The sequence below is a fragment of the Mytilus californianus genome, unplaced genomic scaffold (assembly GCF_021869535.1).
Source record: "Mytilus californianus isolate M0D057914Y unplaced genomic scaffold, xbMytCali1.0.p SCAF_4, whole genome shotgun sequence".
Lineage (NCBI taxonomy): Eukaryota > Metazoa > Mollusca > Bivalvia > Mytilida > Mytilidae > Mytilus > Mytilus californianus.
The window spans coordinates 55,716,961-55,741,329 of NW_026262690.1; the positions used below are offsets into that span (position 1 = coordinate 55,716,961).

A 24,369-nucleotide genomic window follows, 5' to 3' on the forward strand; every position below is an offset into this window, starting at 1 on the left:
GGAATTTTATCACGTGTTATTTTTAACCGGAAATGTCAAAAGTGCATTATTTGATTGGTTATCATTTGTTACTAAAACCCCGGGAATTTATAAAATAGCTTAGCTTATCTGGGAATAATATGTTATGTAAAATAAACAAATTTAAGATAAAATATGAGAAGATAGCCCTACTGATGTGCTTTCAGAAAAGAAAAAGGAAAACTGGGACCACGGGACTTGTTTTCTTGGTACAAGACAGTCACAAAATAGATAAAGACTTTAAAATAACGGTATATATACAACTACGCATTCCTTTATAAGTTAGTTCCACAGTCATTTGTTTCTGTCAATGGGGGTTTACTATCCACACTTGTACGAAAAATATGTCGAATGATTTTTTACTAGTTGTTATTGGCTTTGAACTAGCTACCAGTAACTGCGAGTACTCTTAGATCTGTACTCAAGTTGTGTCTTTTCAAGTTGTTGTGATGTATGTATAAATCCCTGCCACGTTCGGTCTGTGTCTTTGCTAGATGTTTTTCTGTTTTATATCGATCTTATGAGTAAAGCCCTTTTCAACTGACTTTTATAGTTTGTTCTTATGTTGTACTGTTACACCACTGTCCCAGGTAAGGGTAGGGTTTGGAGCCTGCATACATGTTTACTGACCCCGCCAAATTCTTTATGTTACTGTTCCAAGTCAGGAGCCTGTATTTCAGTCAGGTTGTAGTTGATTCATGACTGTCATATTTGTTTGTCGAAATTTGTTTTGTTATAAATTAGGTCGTTAGTTTTCTCAATTGAATAGCGTCATATTTTTCATGTCGGGGCTGTCAAGTTATAGCTGACTATATCAGTATATATACGGTATGTGTTTTTCTCATTGTTGTCTAAAGTATAATTGCTTACATCCACTTCATTAGAAATTTGGTGGATAGCTGTTTCATTGGCAATCATACTACATCTCCTTATTTTTTTAAATGGGTCACTATGACAGACGGAAACTTCGTAACATAAGGCATCTGTATACAAGGTATGAAACATCCATGCCAGTCTTCTACTCTCTGCCTTTAAAATATAAAGCTTTATACAAATAGTTTACGCCGGTGTCTCCGGCTGGTAATCCTTATGTCTCGCATGCTGCCACTTTCGTCGCAAGCGATACAAAACTTTATAATAAGATGTGGGTAAAAGGGAAAAATAGGAAAAAGAATAATCGACTTAAAAGTTTGTATTTGTTGTTATTGGCTTTCAACTAGCTTTCAGTAACTGCGAGTACTAGTACTCTCGGATTGGTATAGCTTGTGTCTGTAGTCTTTTTTTTCAATGTGGGTGCTTTGTATCAATTTGTTGAGTTACCTCCTTTTCAACTGATGTTTACCTTTTGTTCTGAAGTTGTGCTGTTACGACACTGTTCCAGGTTATGGGTAAGATTCGGCACCGAAAGTATGTTTAATACCGCATGTCACAAGTCAGGAGCATAATCTTAGTTTTAAATCTTCAAACTATCGATTCAATTTACCAAAGAGGGAAGTTATAATTTGGTATTGTACCAAACACTACACGTCGTATTGCCATGATCTACACGAATACAGACGGGCAGTATCAAGCGGTACCAATCATTTGTAACACCATTCCTGTGAAAGGGGATACACCTATACGCAGCCAAGGGCGGATCAGATTCATCCGATCAGACGTTTAGTCCATTGGTTTATGTTGAGAGATAGTCACGGTCTTTCTAGTGCATGTATCGTAACCGTTGAAGAAGACTTGACCTATTGCAGGACATTTTAGTCCCAATGATAAATCAACATAATAATCTTCCTACTATACTAACATTCCAACTAGTAGTTTACTTATTAATTAAACTATTCAGTAAAAATAAAATAAATGTTAGTACCGGTAAAGAAACCTGTACCGAAAAAAGTCTTTTACAAGTCATATTTCTATACCCTGACAGTCAATATATACTTTAAATTAAACATATTTGATCACAATCGAATGCATCATTTATCATTTCTAATCTTTATATCTCATCTATCACAGTGATTTAATACCAAGGGGTCTAAAACAAACCTTATAATAAAAAGAATGTTGACGAAACAAATATGAATAGGATGATGTAAAGAAACTAATCTGATACTTTCTTTACATTTAAGAATATATGTAACAGTAAATTTGGTCCGGTAGTAAAATTTGTCCGCCAGACTTTTTTCCCTAGTTAATCAAGTCCATGACCATTATTTTACTAGGAATTTAAGTACCAGGACAAATTTTCCTAGGAAAATAAGTCCATAGCTAGTAAAATATGTCTGGCACTTATTTTCATAGGAAAAATTGTCCTAAGACTTGTTTTTCTAGTAATTTTTATTATATTTTAAAAATTATTGAAAATAAAAAAAAACATTTTTCTTAGTTAAGATTGAAAAGTTTCATTAATTTTTCCTATTAAAATAAAAGGACACTGCCGGACGTTATAACCTAGGCATGTTAATGACATGGACATGATGTCCTAGGAAAATTATTCTGGGGACATAAATTTTATAAAAATATTAATACACAACTCTAAAACAATATTAAAACATAACATTTAAATTTAACTTTCAAAATAAAGGGAATGGACGTTTTTACCTAGGAATATTAATGACATGGACATGATTTCCTAGGAAAATTAGTCTGGTGACATGAATTTTATTAAAATATTAATGCACAACTCTTAAACAATATTAAAATATAAAAATTGAATTTCCATTGTTAACATGTAAATAATTTGTTTCATTAAAATTTTCCTTTTAAAATAAATGGCATGGACGTTTTTACCTAGGAATATTAATGACATTGACATGATTTCCTAGGAAAAGTAGTCTGGAGACAAACATTATATTAAAAAAATTGATACACAACTCTTAAACAATATTAAAACATAACATTTATATTTACCTTTTAAAATAAAGGACATGGACGTTTTTACCTAGGAATAACAATGACATGGACATGATTTCCTAGGAAAATTAGTCTGGGGACATGAATTTTATTAAAAATATAAATGCACAACTCTTAAACAATATTAAAACTTAATATTTAAATTTCCAATATTATTTAAATGTAAATGATTTGATTCATTAATATTTTTCCTATAAAAAAAAAAGAACATGGACGTTTTTACCTAGGAATATTAATGACATGGACTTGAATTCCTAGGAAAATTAGTCTGGGGACATAAATTACTAACATCGGACTAAAAATACTAGTAAATTCTGTAACCATGGACTTTTTATACTAGTAATATGTGTCCGCCCGGACATATTTTACCAGGACAAATTTATCTCTTACATATACGGTTACATATGAGGGTCTGAATGAGGTTTACATGCAGAATTGAGAATAATGGACTGAAAAATAAAGAATAGAGAGAAATGGCTATATACACACACACACATATATATATATATATATATTTCTTAAATTATTGACACTGACTAAGGCTAATTGTTAAGCCGAAATATTTGTCAACACGATTTTATAACATCGTCTTCGTATATTACCATCTTATATTAGTACCGTTGTGCAAATCTCTAGACTTATATAATGTTTTCCTTATCTGCGCAGTATCGTCTATTCTAGACGTTCCGGTACATATTAAATTTGCTGGTTGGTCCTTTTTGTAGACTTCTCTATATATATATATATATACATTTGTATCGATGATCAAATATACACAGCAGAAAATGTTTTAAATTTCACCTGGGACTACAACATGGACCTATCAGTTCCAGATCTCACCAAATATTTTCCTGTGGATTGATAACACAAACTTCATGTGTATCCCTAATTCACACAATGTCAGACAGGAGAACTAGATAAAGATAAACTATATTTTACGGATATGTATAATGAGTTCTTATTTAAAGTAAAAAAAGTAAGTTAAAGGATGCATTCGTGAAGAAAACGAACAAGTCTCTGGTCGACAGTTGTATTATTGGCAATGCTACTATACTTCTTATTTCTATAAAGAAACGAATGGTGTATTATTTATCTGCTTGACAATGGATTTACTTCAATATAGAGACACTGAGAAACTTTGCCCCAAGTCTGTGCAGGAACATATATATTGCCTGACATACACTGCTCCAAGGTTTCCTATATGAACTGCACTTTGACGACCCACGGCACCGTAATTTCAGTAAAGTTCTTTAGAAATCCAATTAGAAAAAATAGTCACGACCATTAGCGGAGATGAACTTTAAGGACTTTTTAGTAGAAGTTTTTGTTATTTCTTTAACGATTTTTTTTGTTGGTACTGGTGATGCATACTGTAAAGTCTGCTGACAAGTTTATGTCCCCAAGTGAACTCAAAATCAATAAAGATTTTTTTTCATCTTAAGTTTCTTTATACATGAAAAAGTAGTAAAGATCAGATTAATAGCTAAAAAATACTGGCCAGAAACGAAACTTTTCACCACTTGAAATTTCACTGTCGACAGGCACTGAGACCTTGACTTTTGACTTGCAAGTGACCAAAAATGTTCTCATGTTCATTGTACGGGCATTTTTAGGGTTGGACATATGGTTCAATATTTATCACTCAGAAACCAAAAAAAGCCAATTTGACCAAAAATGATCATTTTTACCTCATTGGGGAATTATCAAACTACGTTTGGTCTGGGAACAGTATATCTAACCAATATATATGTTCCTGGTTTGGTAAAGATTTACGTCTCAAGAGTTTTTGTCCCGATTGAAACTGAAATGTTGATGTTCGGATTTATCATATTATAAGCCATGGCAAATCGCCTGAAACTAGATAGAGAATTTGACAAACCCTAACTTATTATGTTAATCAGACCTAGATACGATCTTGAAACAATCATTATACAATTTTAACCGTAATATACAAAGAAGGCACGTATTGGGTCTGTACCAAGTCATGCTACATTGGTAATGTTATGTTTTTGTGTTTTTTCTTTGTTTTTACTTTCAATTTTTCAGAGAAGTTGGTGTTTGTGTTTGTTTGGATCTTTAAGTGTTCAATACTTTTCGTAATTCCTGTTATTCTTTTTCTGTATCACAAAACCAAGATCAAAACTGTTTTAAAAGAAATTTTCCAAGTCACATGGCAATAATTAGCTCAACATCTATAATCAAGTCAATGTAATGCCATTTTCTAAGTCCCTAATTAGGACTAAAGTAAGCTAACTGTCACAATATTAATTTTATATGTTACTACTTATTACACAACTATAAACTGAAAATAAGATAAATCTCAACAACAAAGGTGATCAAAAACTACCATGTGTTTGATTTCTGCGATGTTATATTTTTTGTAATGATTGCCATGTTGGTTGATTATTTGGAACATGAAATTCATCAAAAGGATAATTGTAAATTAACAAGCGTGGTTTCAATTAAACCTGAGGTTTCAGAGATTTTTTTAAAAAGTTGACAGGCATAAAATGATGTCAGACACCAAATGCAAACCCAACTTGATACTACAGAAAAATAAAATGCTTCGCTGGGCGCAGCCTGATACGACCACAGAGGTCAAACCCTGAACAGTTGGGGCAAGTTTGGACACAATATTCAAGCTTGATACTGTCTGAATTTGGATTGTGATCAAACTTTTTACATTATATAGGTTTCTGACACACAATAAATGAGGTCAAAGATCTTAAAAATATATTGCGCTATACTGCTCAATCAAAAATTTTGAAGAAAAAAAAATCCCCCCCCCAATCTTTTTGACCACCCTTGGAGTAATTACCCCCAAACTCAATCCCAGCCTTCCCTTTGTAGTATGGAACCTTGTAATACAATTTTAGAGAGATCCATACACTTAAACACAAGTTATTGTCTGGAAACTCCAAAAATGCTTGTTTTTGGCCCCTAATCCCTAAACTGTTGGTACCATAACCTTCAAAATCAATCCCAACCTCTCTTTTGTGGTATTGGACCTTCTTGTAAAATTTCATAGAGATCCATTCACTTTAATTAAAGTTATTGTCCGGAAACCAAATGTGTCTTCTGACAGCAACGACACCAACGACAGCATCATAGCATTATACGAACCCCAAAAAATGTTTGCGGTCGTATAAAAATCAGTTCTATATGGATTCTAACAACATCTAACTTCAGCAAGAAATAAACTGCAACAATATAATGCTTTATCAGTGTGCTACAGATTTTCTTTAGGCTTTTATCAAAACAAAATTAACTGTTAAAAAAAACAAAACCAGAAAACCAAGAAACTATCTTAATCATTTTATGCTTGTCCTCACATGGAAAATAGTCTGACACTTGTTTTTTTGTTTGTTTGTCCAAGGCATTTAGACATTTGTGGGTTATGACAGATGTTTACAATTTACACTTTATTAGGATAATGTTTACGTGTCAAGAACACAAATGTATAATTTGTTGGTGTCCACCAATTTATTTATATTGATGGTGATTATAGATCTGCCTCTTACCTTGGACTATTATACTATGTCTCAGTTCTTACTGAGAACTTGAAGGGTAGTTTGTGCTAAGTAATAAAGCTTCCATTTTTTTCAGTTAAAATTTGGGCAACCTGTTAGACAGCAGTAATATTTTTACTCATGCAAGAAGTTGCTGTGTGAACACAGATGTAAAAGTCTGCTATAACTAACCCCATGGGCAAATGACTTTTAACACTTGAATATGCAAATCCAGAAATGACAAGAATCACTGGTGGAACAGAAACTGCTTACCCTTCCAGAGAGCATGAGTTCACTTCCTATTTTGAGTGGGGTCCATGCTGCTTTTACTTTAGTTTTTCAATGTTAAAATTTGTGATTTTCTATTTGTTTAATGTTTAAGTTATTTTCCTATCATTATTTCATGCCTTGTCTTGAAAAGCTGTTCATATTTACATTTCAAACTTTCAAATTTAGTAATAACGATATATGAATTTGGTGATGTCATAGGGTAAGACAAGACATATACCTACTGGCTACTGTATGATAGTTCATCAACAATAATGAAATATTCTCTGACTTTAACATGAATAACACTACAGATGTCCCTTATGGATAGAAACTGCTTATCCTCCCAAACATCTTCGTTATTCACTGCTTTTGGGGGACTTATGCTGCTCAATCTTTAGTTTTTGATGTACCGGTAATGTGTTGTCGACAAATTCTTTTTCTCATGACAATAGTTTTGTCAGTCTTTCTATGATGTTGATTTTCCCATTGATATCTTCTAATTTTTGTTCAGAGTGCGATAAATGGTATAGAAATTTGTATTTCAAGAAAAGTGTATGATAACCTCTTTACATTTTCTTTCATCAAATTGTGTTGGCAGATTGTAGCCTCATTTTAAACAACTAGTTGGCATTGCTTTTGTTCAGATTAAAACGGGAAAACATAAAATAATAAACAAGAATATGAAGGCAGGATAATATATGCTAGTAAGCCTCATTCTAATAAAAACAACTCATAATTTTGGGTATATTTATTTTATAATATTAATACTTCCATCATTGTAAGATTTTTGGCTTTCTTCATTAAAACCATCATCATTCTGTAAAAGAAAGACTAGCTACTTTAAGTTTTGTGTGCTATAGTAGATTACCAAATAAAAAATTATACATTGTATATTGTGTGTGACTACCACTCTGGAGATTCCTCACTCTTTCTGCTGTAAATACTATAACAACCTCAACAAAAGACAGAATGTTTATCAAAACATTTTAATATAAAATATTACATGTTGAATAATTATGATAATATTTCTTGCTTTTCTTTAACTTTTTTAACTTTGGTAATCTCCAAAATATACGGCTATAAAAATTGTCATCAAAGACAAAACATTTTAGTCCCAGTGATTTAAAAGTCTTATCTGTCATGCAGTTCCCTCTACGATGAGTATGTACCAATACTGATAACAGATATGGTTCTATAGTTTGTTTTCCAAAAGTTAACTGATGATCAAAGGTTTCAGAAATATAAAATCCTGGGTAAATTACAAGTAAACTGGCACACTCCTTGATTATGTCCTTAACTTCTTTAGTTGAATCTGAAAAAAAATTAATCAAATATTCAATAATTCTGCAACTTTTTGTTTTGTCATGCTTATAATTGTTTCATTGGCCATTAAGAGCTGTTCATCTTTATTTAGTATGAAGAATTGCTTCTTGTAAAATGCCATAATGTGACCTAAAGATTCTACAGTGGGATTAATTAGACGTTTAATTAATTCCTTGACTTGTTAACTCAACAACTTTTCAAACTACCAACAAAAAAAAAAAAAACAAGGTGATAGGACGTGCCGCTGGAATAGGTCACCTTTTCAAGCTTCAAAATATGTGAATAGGTTGGGAAAACAATCAGAAATATATGATAAGGTCAATAAAGTTCCCATAACTTCTTTGGTATTCCACTCCTACATAACTGTCTGACAGGCATGAGGACCTTGCAAGGTACGCACATACTAAATATGGTTATCCTTTTACTCACAATAAGAGAGAAATTAAGAATACTAAAATTTTTTACTTTTCTTTCAAGTAGTCACTGAACCATGAAAATGAGGTCAAAGACATTGGACATACGACAGACAGAAACTTAATAACATAAAGCATCTATATACAAAGTATGAAGGATCCTGGTCTTCTACTTTCTGAAATATGAAGCTTTTATGGAGTTTGTTAACGCCGCCACCAGATCACTATCCCTATGTCTTGCTTTCTGCGACGACAAAAACCTAACTGTGTTCTATCTTTAATCAGTGTCATCATTATTATCCAACATATATCCTATATCCAACAGGTCAACTATAATGGAGATTGTGACAGACCTTTTTACTGGTACCAATAGTATACATGTAAGAGATTAAACTAAATTTAAGTATGGAGACTTAGGACATCTAAAACTGTCATATTGAATTAAAGACCCCCTCTCAGCTATATTTGTCTATATATTGTGTAAGAACAGACAAATTCTTTATATACACAGTAGGTAGTGGGTACTATATTAAATTGTGTTACTTGCACTCTTTGAAATATGTACTGTTCTGGGGCATAGCTTAGAATATGAAATGAATTGTAGGCACACATTTGGGCAGGAGGTTCAGGGGGGCAAAGCCCTCTAATGGAAAACGGTTTTCAGCATTTATAGATGCAAAATTTGAAAATTTGACGTACAAAACATAATATTAACTGGTCATTTTATTATGAAAATATACACAAAAAAAGTTCTAAGAATTTTAAATGATTTTACAATTACAGCTGACTGTTATCATGCATTAACATCTTTATATATCTATTCTGTTCTGATTGACTTTAATTGATAAATATGTAAAAGAATTGTAAATATCAAGGATTCTTCATCAATAAAATCTGGTATGGAAACAGAATACTAACACCTGGTTACCATTCATCAAATTGGACAAGGCAAGGACCATTCATTTTCTTTGAAGGGAATAAATAAATCAGCTGATTCTAAATTGCTTGAAAAAAAAAAATTCAGTAGGGAAGTGAAAAAAAGAGTTTGTCCCGAGAAAAAAAATCATGTCTTCAAATCCGATTTAGTCTCTTCTTGTTTTAAGTTTAGGTTCAGGTTAGTTTAGGTTGACATTTTTAACAATTCAATAGTCTCTATCATGAAGTTTGAATATATGGACTACATTTTTTTGCAACACTTCATTCATCAATGATGACAGGACTAGTGTACATTTGACATTGGATAGTTAAAGAGTTTTGACAACTTCAGGTGCTTTTCAATAAATCTAATCATCAGCTAGAAAGGGCCATGATTATCAAGTTCATGAAAAGTAAGAAAATTATTTTTGATAGTTTCATTTTTAATTTTTGAAAAAATATTGTGCACTGGTAGTCAAGTGCCTATTGTACCTAATTGCAGCTTCGCCACTGCTATTCTTCTGAGTTTAATGACTGAAGTACTGTATTTTCCACTAGATAAGTCTATTCTTTTTCAGAAAGTTGACAGGGTTGTCTATGTCTATATTTCTGATATTCTTCCCTTCATACAAGCATTAAGGTATTTTTGTATTTTAATTAGAATTTACCATATCCTGGTTCAATAATATCCATAGCGGCAATGTTATAGCCTTTGCTTTTAAGTGCGTCTTTAACTTTACTTGCTAGAGGTTCATCTTCATCATCATAAAGAATAAACACATCATAATTGTAAGAACCTGTTAGAAAGAAAATAATTTTCAAGTTAGTATTGTCAGTTAAAAATTGAATATTGTAGAGTCAACTGTCCAGATATCAGTAAGAAAATGCACCTTCTAAAAACCTTTCTCCTGAGGGGTGTTCAAATCTTCTACCTGTACATTGGTGAATTTTTCCTCCATTCACTACTGTTTGATGACAAGCAGTTTTTTGTCCAAGTTTAGACTGACTTTTATTTACATGTATATAGGAGCAGTGGGGGTTCAAGGAGGCCTCCCATCCTTTTTGCTATATTTTTTTTCATTGAAAAAACTGACTAATCACTAGACTATCAGACTATTGGTTTTTTGTTTGCTTGTCTCTTTCAGAAGTTTGTCCCTACCCAAATGTTCAGTGTACTTCTACATCACTGATACAGTTCTGTAATTTCATACTTTTTTGCACTGTTATTATTTCCAAAATTACGACAGGAAATAGGTTTCATAAAAATAAAAACTTACATATAAAATTTTGTAAGCATTATTTTTATTTCGCATTTCCTGAAATCTCAATTCAATAGTCAATCTCACATATGTATCCATAGTTATATAATCCCAATAATAAATGGTTGCAAAAAGTTCTGAATTTACGGTATTAAAATTCAAATTAAAAAATATTATATATTAAAATACATTTTAACCCCTTCCCTGAAATTTGCTGATCTCTATTCCCCCTTCCAACACCACCTCCCAGAAAGTGCTATTCAACCAGGGACAAAATCAAAGTGATTGAAATCACTCATGGAAAGATTGGAATAGTAGATTGAATAATTTCAAATTATATTTGGGTATGGTGTGGACAAAAAAGAACATTAATGTAGCACTATTGCTGGCAAATGCATTAACTGCAGGTTAGATATCAGTAGATAAAATGAGCTAAATGTGAATCAATGATAGCAAGTCTCTTAATTAGCACAACAATTTCTTTAAATTGCAATAGAATTTCAGAATTTTTTCTGACGATGGACATTGGACAACAAGTGATGAGAAAAGCTCACTTGACCCTTTGGAGTGAAATTACAAATGTCACTTTTTGCTTTGTGTTACTGCATTATTACAAGAAGGGAGAACCCTAATTGAAATGTTATATTTTTACAATGAATTATTTTCTTAACTTTAGGGAAAAAAACATATTTACCTAAACAACACATTCTGCTAAGGCATGAACAATGAGTCATAATGCTAAAACATTTTCCTGGATAAAATATCATAATTATTCCTAATATTACTAATGCCGCAAATAAAGCACACACCAACACAATTACCGTATAGGTCTCATAATTTGTTGTATATTTAGGATCTGAAATATAAAAAAGTAAGTTCTCATTAACACTGACTTGACTATTAGTATTTAAGTCTCTCTTAAGAAGTCAATAAAAATTTGACCCAATTGCTTCTTGTACAATCTAATCAAACTGTTCAATTGTTAAGAAGCTATACCAAATAGCTCTGAGAGCTATTGTATAAAGTCATCATTTTGAAAATACTTGGTATCTTGCTTTCATAGTCACTTTAATATATCTATGACAAACAAGACAATTTCAAATTGGAAATTATAAATTTTCCTCACCTTAGCACAATATACCAACTTCACCCACCTATGGAGTATACTTTTCTCAACTCATATGATATTCAAGAGCTTGCAGCTGCTACTCAGACTTTGTTAAACATCATCGGGGTCTGAGGAAAAAATTGATGAACAAGGGTTTTGTTAAAGAACGTCTTTCCTTTTTCTCAAAAAGTTCATTGGAAAGTACCAAGACCTAATAGATAAATATAATATTCAGCGTCTACTTCACAATTAATACAAGATGGTCTTAAGTTATAGATTGTAGGTGCTGAACTTGTGTATCTATATTTACTTTACAGTTTTTCCTTTATTTGTCTTGGTGCTATTATGTTCCTTTTGGTTGTATCACTCTTGAAGTGGCTTTGGGCGTTCCAGGTGCGATTCTGACACATGAGGTTTTTAAAGTGTTGTTTTCATTTTGTGTACCCTTGTATCTATATTTCACTTAGTTTGTATTTTATAGAGAAAGTGTAAGCTACATACAGTTTGTTCTATCTTTGTTAGTCTGGCATTATGAAAACTGTTCAACCAATTCTTTTGAAAGTTTAATATTTTTTCATGACAAAATATAGGTCTAATTAGATATTGACTATCTAATATAATGGTCCTAGATTGATTTTTTGAAGGCTATTTATGTTGTTTTCATGGATGACTTCATAATCTTTGAAAACAATCTCTGTCAAATATCATTATGCTGTTTCTTGGTTTGAAAATTGGGGTTTGAATTTGACAATTACCACTTATTTTGTTCAGGAATAATGACCCTTGAATACTTTAACAATGTCATTAATAAATGTAAGGAAAACATGCTTTGCTGTCATTTTGACAGCCTCTTGTTTCTTAATGTTCATATGGCTTGTTAATAACTCTAATCATCATTACTGACATTATATACAATTTAACTATTTACCCATATCTATAAGCGTAACATTGAACCGTCTGACATTTGTTCCTTTACTATCTTTTACTACACATACAAATGGATAATATATGTCATCTTTTTTCACTCTTTGGATTGTCAGTTGAGATTCTATATTTGTTATGTTTTTGCTGTAAAATATAAGACCATAAAGCATTATAGTTCCAATAGATTAACAGGGTCAACCAAACATCTTTTAAAACTGCTCAGTTTAAAATATTAAGATACTTTATAAAAATTACATTAGTTCATAGTAATGTCTTATTACTTTTCATGGCAAAATGAACAAACTGCATCTGGCATTATCCATTATAATATAATCACCATCTAGAATACACAAGAGTCTCATCCTGAAAATGCATGAAATATATAACCCTTTGGACATTACGCTGCCAAAAATAAATTGAGAAAGAAAGAAAAAGCTCAAATGATGCTTATTTTTTCACCATATATATCCCATTCACAAGTACTGTAAACAAACAAATTAGAGGTGTAGCTGCCATAATCCACTATGGGCAGGGACTAAACATTAAAAAAAAGAAGGTCTCTATTACCGGTAACAACATAATCTATGTAACCATCAAGGAATAGATATATATAAATCTTTTCTAAAGTTGTCCCATTTTTGAATAATTTCCTTGTGAAGCGATGACCTATTTCTGTCTTCAGCTCAGATAATTCCGCACATGCATTCAGTGCATTCCAAAAAGTAAAACCATCCAATCATCAGGCTTTTAATTTTACAACTATCTATTTACAGATAAGGATTTCACATTCTTAAAAGGAAATTATATGATTTTAGAAAAGAAAAGAAAAAAGGTGAAAAATTAAACATTTTAGCAAATGATGGATTGAATTGGGGTTCTGTGATTTAATATTATTCATATATTTCTGCTTACTCTTGAAAAAAAATCAGGGTACATTCGGACCCATTTGGCTCACCAAAACAACATTTTAATAAATAGTAGAGAAAAAAGTAAATCTAAACAACTTGAACACTAAGGTCTTGGTGAGAATATTTTTCATACAATTCTGAAGTGATTTACATGTATAAATCCATATCTAGACTGTAATGTTAATTGAAAATGTTGGTTATCGATCGAGTTGATCATAGAATCTAGTGTCAACAATTACGTCCATTGCAAGCATATATCATTATTGAACCATTGTCTTCTTGTCTTGAGTTGATAGATGGTAACACATGGCAACATAATGTCAGTAAGTGACATTTTTGGATACCAAAAAAATTGTGGAACCACGTATCAATGTAGACACATTAAAACAGGAGTTAAGTAATCATCCTGATAAAGATTTTATGCAGATGCAGATCCAGGATTTTCAAAAAGGGAGCCAAGGGCCCCAAACTATGCAATGTTTGGAGTGGAACAGGTAGAAAGTCTATGCATTAACCATATATGTAGTTCCATAAGGGGGCACAAGAAAGCACAGGTTAATAGTGAACTTGTTTTCCCCTCATGAAGATATTGTGCATCAAAGTGTGAATGACACGATTAACAAAGATAGCTGCTCTTTATTCTTTGTGCGTATTGATGACTTATTACAAATTAAACAGATATTAGGAAAATACATGACAATGTGTAAAAACCTATATATCCGATGAGTGCAAATTAATGCCTATATTCCCTCACAGTGGCATATGCGTTGTATAACATGGCGGAACATTTATTATTATTATACGTAACTTGCTATTGACTGCTGATCAAGTGCAATAATTTTTGATAACCTGTCAAAAGCAGTGTGTTGGAACTCAAACAGTTTTGGCATCAAATTTATTCTGCACCTCCTAAAAATGCATTGATTTCATCACATTCGAACATCCCAATAAATGTGAACAGAGAAATAAGGATTTATTGAATTTCATTCTTGACAGACTAAATGTACAAGTACCCCGGTCACGTCCACGTGTTATTGTTATATGTATTTCTATTTGTATCCATCTGATGAGTTAAGCCTTTTTCAACTGATTTTAATAGTTCGTTCTTATGTTGTACTGTTACACCACTGTCCCAGGTTAGGGGGAAGGTTTGGATCCCACTAACATGTTTAACCCCGCCACATTCTGTATGTATGTGCCTGTCCCAAGTCAGGAGCCTGTGATTCAGTGGTTGTCGTTTGTTGCTGTGTTACATATTTGTTTTTCGTTCATTGTTTTGTACATTAATTTGGCCGTTAGTTTTCTCAATTAAATTGTTTTACATTTGTGATTTCAGGGCCTTTTATAGCTGACTATGCGGTATGGGCTTTGCTCATTGTTGAAGGCCGTACGGTGACCTATAGCTGTTAATTTCTGTGTCATTTGGTCTCTTGTGAAGAGTTGTCTCATTGGCGATCATACCACATCTTCTTTTTTATAAAGATTCCAATGGCTAAGCATAAAATAACAGGTCCAGACATGATTATTGAATGTCTTGGTATTATTTTGGATTCAATGGAGGCAAGGCTGACGACAGATAAACCTGTTTGAATCACAACTTTTTTTAACGATGTTTTTGTCTCAAAATGTTAATTTATATATATTCTTATATGTATATTTGTTTCTTTTTTATTACATTGGAATGGTGTTATTTAGAGGAGGGGGACAAAGAATATTTTTATGTATGACAACGAGGCACAGTAGCTATGGTAACTTAATTTTGATTTGTCAATTCTGCTTTCTTGAAAAGTGCTTCAAACGCATGCATTAATAAAGTGTTATTTTCCTATACTAGCAATGGGTTGATACCACTCCTGGTGGACTGATAGTCCCCGAGAGTATCATCAACTCAGTAGTCAGTGCTTCTGTACTGACATTTTTTTTAGGTCTTTTCTTCTTGAAATTCTCCGTTCATAATTTCAAAAATTTTAAGAAACTAAGATTCCGACTTCCACAGGCAAAGTTAACCTTAGATGAATTTCGGATATTTTCAGCTCCCTTTTGGTCATATAGCTCCTCACTGGCATCAAGCATCACTGAAGAGACATTAAATGTCGAAATGCACATATGATGCAGTAAAATTGGTACCTTTTATGTTATTGTTTGGGTCTTGTACATCCTTGACTTTAAATAGTTTGGGTTTCCTGAAGTTTAATCCAGAAAAGCACTTTTGATGCACAAAATCAATAGAGAATTATTCTCATTTACAAAAAGGCCATTGGAAATCATTTGATATTTTACCTAGTAAGGATATTAACATTCATAGCAGCTCAACAAAATTGTATGTGCCTTAACATGTTCCTTGCAAATGTAACTCTATAGCTGATGCTTCATCTCCTTTGCAGAAAAAAACTATTTTTTATTCATGCAAAGTGCCCCCCCCCCCCCCCCCCCCCCCCCCCCGATACACCAAGGGTTACAGAACATGACAATTATGGGATATATAGCCATCTCTGCCAATACAAAACAAACTTACAATAATGGAATAATTACTTACATTGTACCTGGTAGAAAACCTGTCACTTTACATTTATTATCACATTTTTTTGCTTATGATTACATATTTATTATTATTTATGGCACTATATAACATTATTTTTGTGGTATCAGATTCAAATGGTTAGAACTCTATGTTGTATATGGAGGTCAGACTTAAGAAGAATTTCTCTCCAGAAACACCTTTGTTTGTTGAATTTAATGATGTGCATGTACGCAACTATTGGTCACTGTACGGCCTTCAACTATGAGCAAAACACATACCATAAAGACAGCAATAAAAGGCCCAAATACAACAAAATGTGATGAAATAATTCAAACGAGAACAGCAAGAGCCTCATTGATGGCAAAACAATAAATAAAAACAAATATGACAGACAGCAAATCCATTTATATGTTCTGTAATTGTTGTAGAAATAATTTAAAGATCATAATATTACATTTTCAGCATTGGTTCATTATACATTTTGTATCAGTCCTTGAGCCTAATCCCTCAGTGGCTGATTATTTGATCTTAGGCTGATAATGAATTTGGCATGAAAAGAACTTATAAAATGCATACAAAACAGAAAAATCATCATATTACTTTTCAATGATTAATGCTATACTAACCATCAAGCGATGAATGAAAATACTCTACAAATAATACGAACCTAACGCAAGTTTGATATGGATGATTTGATTCATTAATTATCTGCCCTTTGTGTTCCCAGGAAATAGTTCCCTTAATGCCAATGTCACAACCAAAATCTGCTCCACATCTAATCATACATCTCTCATTCTTGTGTACTAATATTTCTTTGGGTGGTTCATATATTAGTTGTTCTTCTCTTTTGTCACAATCTAAAAAGAAAAAAAAAACAGGAAAAATCTGCAAAATATAATGTGTTGCCAAAGAAACCACATTAAATACCATTGTCAAATAAGTCATAACCTCCCACATGTTTAATGCTGCATAATCTTGCTTCTGAATCTCCCGGTAAATTATTTATTTCTTGAGTAACTTGTGATATTTGTCTTTAGTCATAGTCTACATAATGATCAATGTTTCTTTCTATTTAGACTGGTATTTTAACCAGCTGGAAACAAGGTCATAAGAATAACTGAGATTATGCTGTGAAAAAGGTTGTTCAGTGCAACATCTTACAGTTAATAAAACAAAACTGTAAATGTCATCAAGCATTTAGTCATCACAGACTGTAAGATTGATTGATTAATTGATTGTTGGTGTTTAATGCCACTTTCAACTTTCTTGGCTATTTTGTGGCAGTCAGTTTTTATTGGTGGAGAAGGCCTGAGTGTCTAAGGAAAACTACCAACCTTGGGCAGGAAAACTGGCAATCCTAGAATTGAGAATGGAAACGGGGAATGTGTCAAAGAGACAACAACCTGACCAAAGAGAAGAAAACAGCCCAAGGCCACCAAAGGGTCTTCATTCAATGCAGCGAGAAAATCATGCACATGGAATCCTAGTCAATAAAGATTGGAGTGGAACACACCTGCCAAGTGCTGGGTTACAACTCACAACCTCAGTGCTGACAGGCTAGTGATACAGTAGTTGGAACTACTTAGACCACTCTGCCACCGAAGCACCGAAGCACCCCGACTCTAAGAAATTTTACATAAATTAAAATTAGAAATTACTGAATTTTACCTATAGCTTTCAGAGAGTTCTTCTACTACATCAATAATAGCACCTCTAGTTTGCAAGCTCATACATGTCATATACCACACACCTACATTTAATGGGGAAGAGCTTAAAGTGACCTGATGATATAGTTTTTTTCTGTTTACTTTTAGGTATGATTCTTTTCTGTTATGATTTCAGCAAGAAATATTGTCCAACAAAAAACTATTTATAGTTCAACTTTGACCTTGGTCTTGGACCGAGAGAATTAAAAATCCATAGGGATCTTCCTCTCATTATATGTGACCATTATCCAAATAAGGTTGCAATCCAATATGCAGTATATGAATAATCATTTGAAAAGCACTTTAGCACTTTTCAGTACAACTTTTAGTCTATTTATAGTCTCTGACCTTAACTTTAGATGTAATGACCTCAAAACAATAGGGATCATCCTCTCACCACATGTAACCATATACCAGTATCCAGTAAGTTTGCAATCAAATAAAAAAATTGATTAAGGCCTCTGGAAACCATTTTTCTTAACAAATTTCAGTCTGATTTTAGTAACTACGACCTTGACTTAAGACGAAGTAACCTCAAAATCAATACAGATCTGCCTCTTTTATTTATATGTCACTATATATTAAGTCAGGTTGCAATCCCAAAAATTGTATTGGATTTAGCTCCAGAAACCACTATCCTGCATAAATTTTTGTCTATTTTTAGTAACTTTGATCTTGACCCTAGATATAGTGAACCCAAAATCAATAGGGGATGATGTCTTCTCATTATATCTAACCATATATCCAAGTAAGGTTGCAATCCAATGTAAAGTATTTGATTGAGCATCTGGAAACAAAGATGCATAACAAGCTGATGGACAGACAAGTCAAAAACTATAAACAATGTAACCCCATTATTTCGAAGAGTGAGGTATAAGAATAAAATAGGATTGCCATTTCACTGTCTATATTAAAAGCTTATCTGAATTTTGAAACTAATGTTTGCCATATTATCATATAATGGGCAAAATTGTTAATGGAATGATTATATTTTTATCAAGTTTTCAACAAACATCTTCTCTACCACTGCAAAAATAAACTTTAAAGTTCTGCGTAATTTTTTGGGGGGATGATTTTGATATTGTATAATAGACAATTATCAATTGTTGAAGACTGTATGTTGCCCTCTAGATGTCTTTTGATTATTTGTGTGATTGGTTGTACATCTCCTTTTAGTCATACTTACTATGTAATTTCTTTGTGTGATTGGTTGTACATCTCCTTTTAGTCATACTTACTATATAATTTCTTTGTGTGATTGGTTGTACATCTCCTTTTAGTCATACTTACTATGTAATTTCTTTATGTGATTGGTTGTACATCTCCTTTTAGTCATACTTACTATATAATTTCTTTATGTGATTGGTTGTACATCTCCTTTTAGTCATACTTACTATATAATTTCTTTGTGTGATTGGTTGTACATCTCCTTTTAGTCATACTTACTATGTAATTTCTTTATGTGATTGGTTGTACATCTCCTTTTAGTCATACTTACTATATAATTTCTTTATGTGATTGGTTGTACATCTCCTTTTAGTCATACTTACTATATAATTTCTTTGTGTGATTGGTTGTACATCTCCTTTTAGTCATACTTACTATATAATTTCAATTCAAAGCAGTGTTCAGTATGATTTGAAGTACATTTATAAAATCCTTCATATTCTGCGGAAGCATAGTTCAGTTTTAACACACCATCTTTTACTTCACATTTAGTATAGTCTGGACGATTACGGCAGAATTTAAATTGAAAAGAAGTCCAGTTTCTGTCATTATTTTCTCTGTAATGCCATTTGATCAGATGAGTATCTACTGAGGTAGGACAGCGGAGGTCTTCGTGTTTGTTAACTTGAATATATTCTAACTTGCAGATGTTGGTAGCTGAAATAGTTGAGAGATATAAAATGAATGAATCAATTAGCTCATCTTAGTTTCACTTTTACTTTGACCTGAATCACACATAATTAATGGCATCTACAGACTTATACCATAAATTCATATTTTGATTGACATACATTTTATCTTTTATTCATAATGACACTAATTGTTGTGTTAGTTTGTTTAAAACTGTTATATCTCCTTGAAATGAAACACCAACAATATTTCAGTCATTAGTCAATGCTGGTGTTCAATACAATTGACCAAAACAAAAATATATAATTTTTCATAGCATGCGCTGGTAAACCCAACAAAAACTCAGTATCATTTTTAATGAATATTGCTCAATGTCATTACACCTCTCTAAAAAGGAAAATTGGCTATTATTTGGCATTTGAAATTTCAAAAATTGATAAATTCATCAATCCTTTCAAATGTTAGCTTTATTGATTATAAACTGAATAAGAAGATTTAGTCAGGTCATTTTAGTGCAGAAATAACATAAATTAATTTGTCCTGTGGCTGTGATTTCATAACCATATCATTATCATGATAATAGACATGTGTGACGAAAAAAACCCATTTTACACATGTATTTTCTAAAATAAAATTAGGTAACAGTCTTACCCTAAATGATGTTTGATGCTTATCAACATATGAGTTTAAAATATCTTGTGGAAAATATATTTTTAGATAATGCTGTTACTCAAATATAATTGGGAAGATTTCAAAATAAAGAAATTTTGCAGTTTTGAAGGTTCATTCTGAAACACATAAAGCCTAAAACAAATATATATGCAACAATTCTAATATATTGTTATGTGTAGTGATATCTGACAGACTTATAGACTTAATGTACAGTGGCAAATATTTCATGCATGTTCAGGACAAATCCTAATACTGACCATTTGGACAAAATGATAAAGTGCTATGAATAAAGCCTGTGAATATTATCATCATCCAACATTGTTCCATTGGCTGTTCCACATCTGAAAAAGATAACATGAAATTCAAGAGAAATTTGATTTTGACATCAATAACTGTAAATATTCTTTATATGGAATATTCAATCACGCCGGTAGAAACACTAGAGTGTAATAAAGACAGAACTAGTATACCATTATATTTTTTTCAATAAACATCCCATAACACAAGCCTGTCATGGTACATATTTATGTATTGGTGACACCCTCTATTCAATATAAATGAAAATTATAGTTTTCTATCATTTGGTTAAACTCCTCAAAATACTGGGTCAATAACCAATTGTCACAGAATTTCAAATTGAGATAAATGAATCAAATAGCTTTTCTAAAAGTTTACAAGGATTATCCTACATGTAATGTCTACCAGATGTCACTCTAGCATTCAGAAATAAATATTTAAATAGAAACAATTGCATGTAGTCATTTCATGTTGACCTAGTCCTATAGACGACTTTCACAGGTCGGGTATATCCATAGTATGAGCTTATATAGCTTGATCATGTTGATTGGGCTATATTGATAAAATTGAGAAGAGTTAACAGAAATTAACAGATTATTTTTAAAAACTGACTAAAAATTATCTGAATAAGCAAGGATTTATATAGTATATAAATCATATAGTATATAAATCCTTGGTATAAGTTATTTTACACATCTTTGAAATAATTAATAATAGCAGAAGTCCATTACTAGAGGAAGTGAATGCAAGCTGTACTATATAGCTGGGCGATCACACTGTCCCCGTTATCAGTGGAAAGCGCTATATGGGGTCCTCCAAAATCTCGTTTTTAAACTATGGAATCATGGGTAGAATATTATCATCAAACAGACAGCTGTTAATTAGTCTCCTTGAGTGTTTGATTAATTATCAGTTTGTTGAAAATAAAGTGAGCCGATTTAGTGCGGTGGTTTCTTATTGCCAATTATTTAGCTTCATTTTCAACACTTAGAAAATGATATAAAATTTATAAAAGAATACATTGGTACCATTTTTCATCGCTCAAAGGCAAATGAGAACTATAAAATCAAATAAAATCTGCCATGTCGGACTAAAATGTATCATCTATTAAAAATATGTAGTTGTTTTTGTCAAAATATAGTCATAATGGCTTCCTTTTTTGAATAGAACGTTGTGTTGACGAATTATGTCTCAGTTATTTACGGCATCAAGGTAGCAATATACCGTGATGTATAAGTGAAAGACATTTATTTTTCTTCGTTAATTTTACCGAAATACATTTCTCCTGTTTTTAAGCTATTTTAAAGAAAGAGACATACTTTACTCCTGTCTGTCTGTCATTACGTTCTCCATGATGAGATGTATACATGACGGTCAGTGTTGCAACGTCTCCTAGTCCTTTTTTTGGTCGTTTTATAATCACAAGACTGAAGACACCTGCATATCATGTGGATTTAAGTTTTGATTTATTGTTTGTTGCTAGCTTAACGTTCAGTGGCAAATATATCATTCATATTCCATCAAAGAGTTGTCGCAAGTGTTATTCAACATGCAAAGAGCGTAACATTCATCCTGAATGCGCGAGTTACTGGATTTAAAGTCCCTCCTCTTACCTGACGTGGCTGCTAATTTAAACATCCCACCAGAGACATATAATACATTGTATTATATGTCTCTGATCCCACACTTGTATGAAAGGGTTTAACTGCTGGAACCGGACAATTCCAGGGATTACTATATGTCCTTACCCAACTCAAAACTTGAGATTGATTTAGTATTTGAACAAATTAAAACAAATTGTCCTACAGCTAGGTTTTTGAAGTTAAACTTTGTCATATTTCAGTATGAAGTATACTTACATAAAGATTATGTATTTATTACTCATTTGTTTACAAAGGTATAGATCGCAACTTTTACAATTTTAACCTATTCAACTAAGATCTATATGTCGAACACACGTGTTGTGAACTGCATTTTTTTCATGTATTCAAATGGATAAATGTGACAATATCCGACTGAAATGACAACCTTTGTTTGTCCACACCATCATCCAAGGTAGTATTACCGTCAAGATCTTACGCAGGATCAAAGATATTCCAAATTGAAGAAAGGGTATACAATTATTTTTCCCTCTTTTTTTTCAAAATTGAGGGTACAATTTGTTAATTTTGCTAAAAATGGTTATATCTGTAGAATTTCTGTGCAACCTCTTATTTCTTAAAATTTGTAAATCGTAACATACATTCTTAAAATAAATATATCAAAACATTTATTCTTATTAAACTCATTCCTAATCCAGTGTTACTTATACAGTATATGGATACACAATTTTCCGACCTCATTTTTACTTGCCAACTTTTAAATGGCAATTTTTTCACAATTAGCTCTGAAACTAAACGTGAATTGTATTAAGGAGTAAGCTTTTTTTATTTGAGCTGACGGTTATAATTGTAGTTTTTAAATTGATAAATAATACAAACATTTTTATTATTTAAAATTAAAAACCATCATAATGACTCACGACACTGATATGATATGGTATCTAGGATCTGCTATTCATTAACACGTCGATGGTCAAAGTTCAAACATTATTTTCAACTGTGTGCTAATTAAGTTATAGGGTGGTTTGCATAAATTATCTCTACCCAGAATGCATCGCAAAAAAATTTGGCCATTGATTTTTGTTACTATATATAGCAATCTTGCTCAAATCCTGTTTCAATCACAGTTGGAACTTGGAAGTACGGGGACAACGTGATCGCCTTACTATATAGCGGGTTGCACACTTCCTCTAGTAATGGACTTCTGATAATAGCAATTATAACAGGTCAAAGGAGCAAATGTAATTGTTGCTTCTATCATCATTTACTATTACAAAGGCGCTAGGGGAATGGACCCCCTTTTTCTAAATAATCTTTTGGGGTGTTTACGTGGAAAATGATAATAGAGGGTCAAGATTTATAAACTACTGTAATATTGTATGGAAAAGAGCAAGAACATGTGTTGTCACGGAACAGAAGTTCCTTCATAATATAAGTTCCAAATGGAAACAATATTCTGGAATATTATTTCCACTGGAATAAATATTACAGTAAATGTTCCTAACGGAATAAATGGTATAGAATATTTGTTCCAACAGGAACAGATATTATGACATTGTTTATAACAAAGTTTCCAGTGGAACTTCTGTTAGGCGGAACAAATATACGTTGACAGTGTGAGGAATCTCATTTTATACATTGTATATACCTTACTCCCTAGTCATGCTAGTATAGGGTATAACCATGATAACTGTGCATTTCTTTATTAATAAATTGTTATTGTGTACATATATGCCGACTTTAAAACAAGTTTACTTACTAACATAATACTTCACAAATTGTTCTCTTTTGGTTCTTTCCCTAAGTTAAATGGCATAGACAAATTTTATTTCCTTGTTCACTACTTTTTCTTTCACTTTTTTATGTAACCTTTAACCTAAAATACTTATTTACCGAATCTTTCACGGATGACCAGGAAGATCCGTACTTGGTCCATGCTTCTGAAGATGCCTCCTCTATCAGCAGAAACTGGAATTCTTCCAGTACAGGGTACAGTATTTTTACAAGTCTGTTTTTGCCACCTCAATTACACTATTAATAAATTAATTTACTGTTTTTAACCATGAGTAAGTTTGGTAACCTAGTATTTAGCAGATCGTTTCCATGTACGCGGGTCACAAGTTTCGTTTAAAAAAATTGTTTTTTTAGGTGTGAAAGATAAAAA

At 32.1% G+C, this 24,369-nt stretch overlaps 1 protein-coding gene across 5 annotated transcripts; it reads right to left on the reverse strand.

Annotated features, from left to right (window-relative positions):
* Positions 1 to 7,671: 7,671 nt before the first annotated feature.
* Positions 7,672 to 24,102, reverse strand: LOC127698481 (uncharacterized). Of its 5 annotated transcripts, none has more exons than XM_052201967.1 (8): positions 23,965 to 24,102; positions 20,565 to 20,648; positions 19,381 to 19,662; positions 16,740 to 16,929; positions 12,648 to 12,787; positions 11,306 to 11,467; positions 10,021 to 10,149; positions 7,672 to 8,013 (listed from the first exon to the last, which is right to left on the reverse strand). In XM_052201967.1, the coding sequence occupies exons 2-8, from the start codon at positions 20,632 to 20,634 to the stop codon at positions 7,688 to 7,690; spliced, it is 1,299 nt and encodes a 432-aa protein (XP_052057927.1). In that variant the 5' UTR covers positions 20,635 to 20,648; positions 23,965 to 24,102; the 3' UTR covers positions 7,672 to 7,687. The 5 variants fall into 5 exon arrangements, with proteins under 5 accessions (XP_052057927.1, XP_052057928.1, XP_052057929.1 ...); XM_052201968.1 differs by having other exon boundaries at positions 23,969 to 24,084; XM_052201969.1 differs by lacking the exons at positions 19,381 to 19,662; positions 20,565 to 20,648; positions 23,965 to 24,102 and adding an exon at positions 19,121 to 19,252.
* Positions 24,103 to 24,369: the final 267 nt, after the last annotated feature.